General features: G+C 69.8%; 1 protein-coding gene across 1 annotated transcript in view; it reads right to left on the bottom strand.

The window, feature by feature from the left end:
• Nucleotides 1-563: 563 nt before the first annotated feature.
• EMIHUDRAFT_457535 (hypothetical protein) overlaps nt 564-1,142 on the bottom strand; it is a gene marked incomplete at its 3' end in the record, with an annotated part of 4,897 nt that continues 4,318 nt past the window's right edge. Inside the window, exon 5 of the mRNA XM_005777867.1 lies at nt 564-872. Within this exon, the coding sequence (XP_005777924.1) occupies nt 564-872 (309 nt within the window). The remainder of the gene's footprint in view (nt 873-1,142) is intronic.

Raw genomic sequence — 1,142 nt, 5'->3', positions numbered from 1 at the left:
AGAATGTTACAACAAAAAGAAAGACAGCAGTAGCCAGGCCCAGCGCGGTCGGACCCATTGGCGGCGCGCCGCCGGCCTGCCACGAAGGCGCCGGAACGAGGCGGCGGGGAGCGAGACTCCCCTCACCCTGACCTCCTGGCACTGGCCGCAGGCCCCCGTAGCGCGCGCCCCGCCGCAGCGAGCGCGAGCGAGGAGAGGGCGAGGGCTCCAGAGGCAGAGGTCGCCGCGGGGAGGAGGGAGAGGGCGTCTCTTGAGACGAGAGTGGCCGCTCCGTCTAGGGTACCATACTTCCGACCCTGGCGGCCGCCACTCGCGCTGCCCAGCCCTCGTGCCGGCTCCCGCGCCGCCGCACGTCGCGCTGTGGCGGCAAAGGACCCCGAGCTGAGGGAGGCCGAGGAGGCGTTGGCAGCCGCGGCCGCCCTGGCCGCCTCCGACTCCTCCCTGACTGAGGCTCAAGGCGGAGGCGGGAGCAAAGAAGCGGGCGGCGAGACTCGCGACGAGCCGCCACCGGCTGCCCGCGCCGCTGCCGGCCAAACTGCTGCGGCTGTCGCGATGAAGCTGCCTCATCGCGCGACGCGACTGGGGCCCGCCAGCGTGCCAGTCGGAGCCAGCAGGGCCATCCAAGCAGCCGCTTTGCGCCCGGCGGTGTGCGCGAGGAGCCTGGCCAAGCGGATCCGTTCCCGACCGAGGCTGGTGGCGCCGGTGCTGGCTACGGCGTCGTCAGCAACCAGGGAGGGAAGAAGCGCCGCATGGGAGGCCTGCGGCGCGGGCCTGCCAAAGAGACGGAGATGGTCACCACGGGGGCGGGCGCCTTTGACGCCCGCTTCCTCGCCGTCTGACGACTCTGAGCCCTGGATTGTAATGCGTGGGAACTATGTCGTATGTCTATGTGGTCCGCACACTGACACGGATGCTACAGTCAGGGTTGACGGGTGCAGGCACAACAGACGGCCACCCACCGCTGGTCTACTTCCGGGCTGCTACTGATAGAGACGGTCATTGAGACGCGAGCCCCAAGCCCGCCCGCCCGCCAAGCGCAAGCCCGCCCGCCCGCCCGCCCGCGGCCCGCCGGCACACCACAAGTGTGGGCAAAGGTCCTTTTCCCGCAAGAAAATTCCATCCGGTTTACATTTACCCCTGCG

The sequence above is a fragment of the Emiliania huxleyi genome (genome assembly GCF_000372725.1).
Source record: "Emiliania huxleyi CCMP1516 unplaced genomic scaffold EMIHUscaffold_253, whole genome shotgun sequence".
NCBI lineage: Eukaryota > Haptophyta > Isochrysidales > Noelaerhabdaceae > Emiliania > Emiliania huxleyi.
Note: the sequence above shows the minus strand (reverse complement) of the source record. Positions and strands in the feature narration are given on the sequence as shown.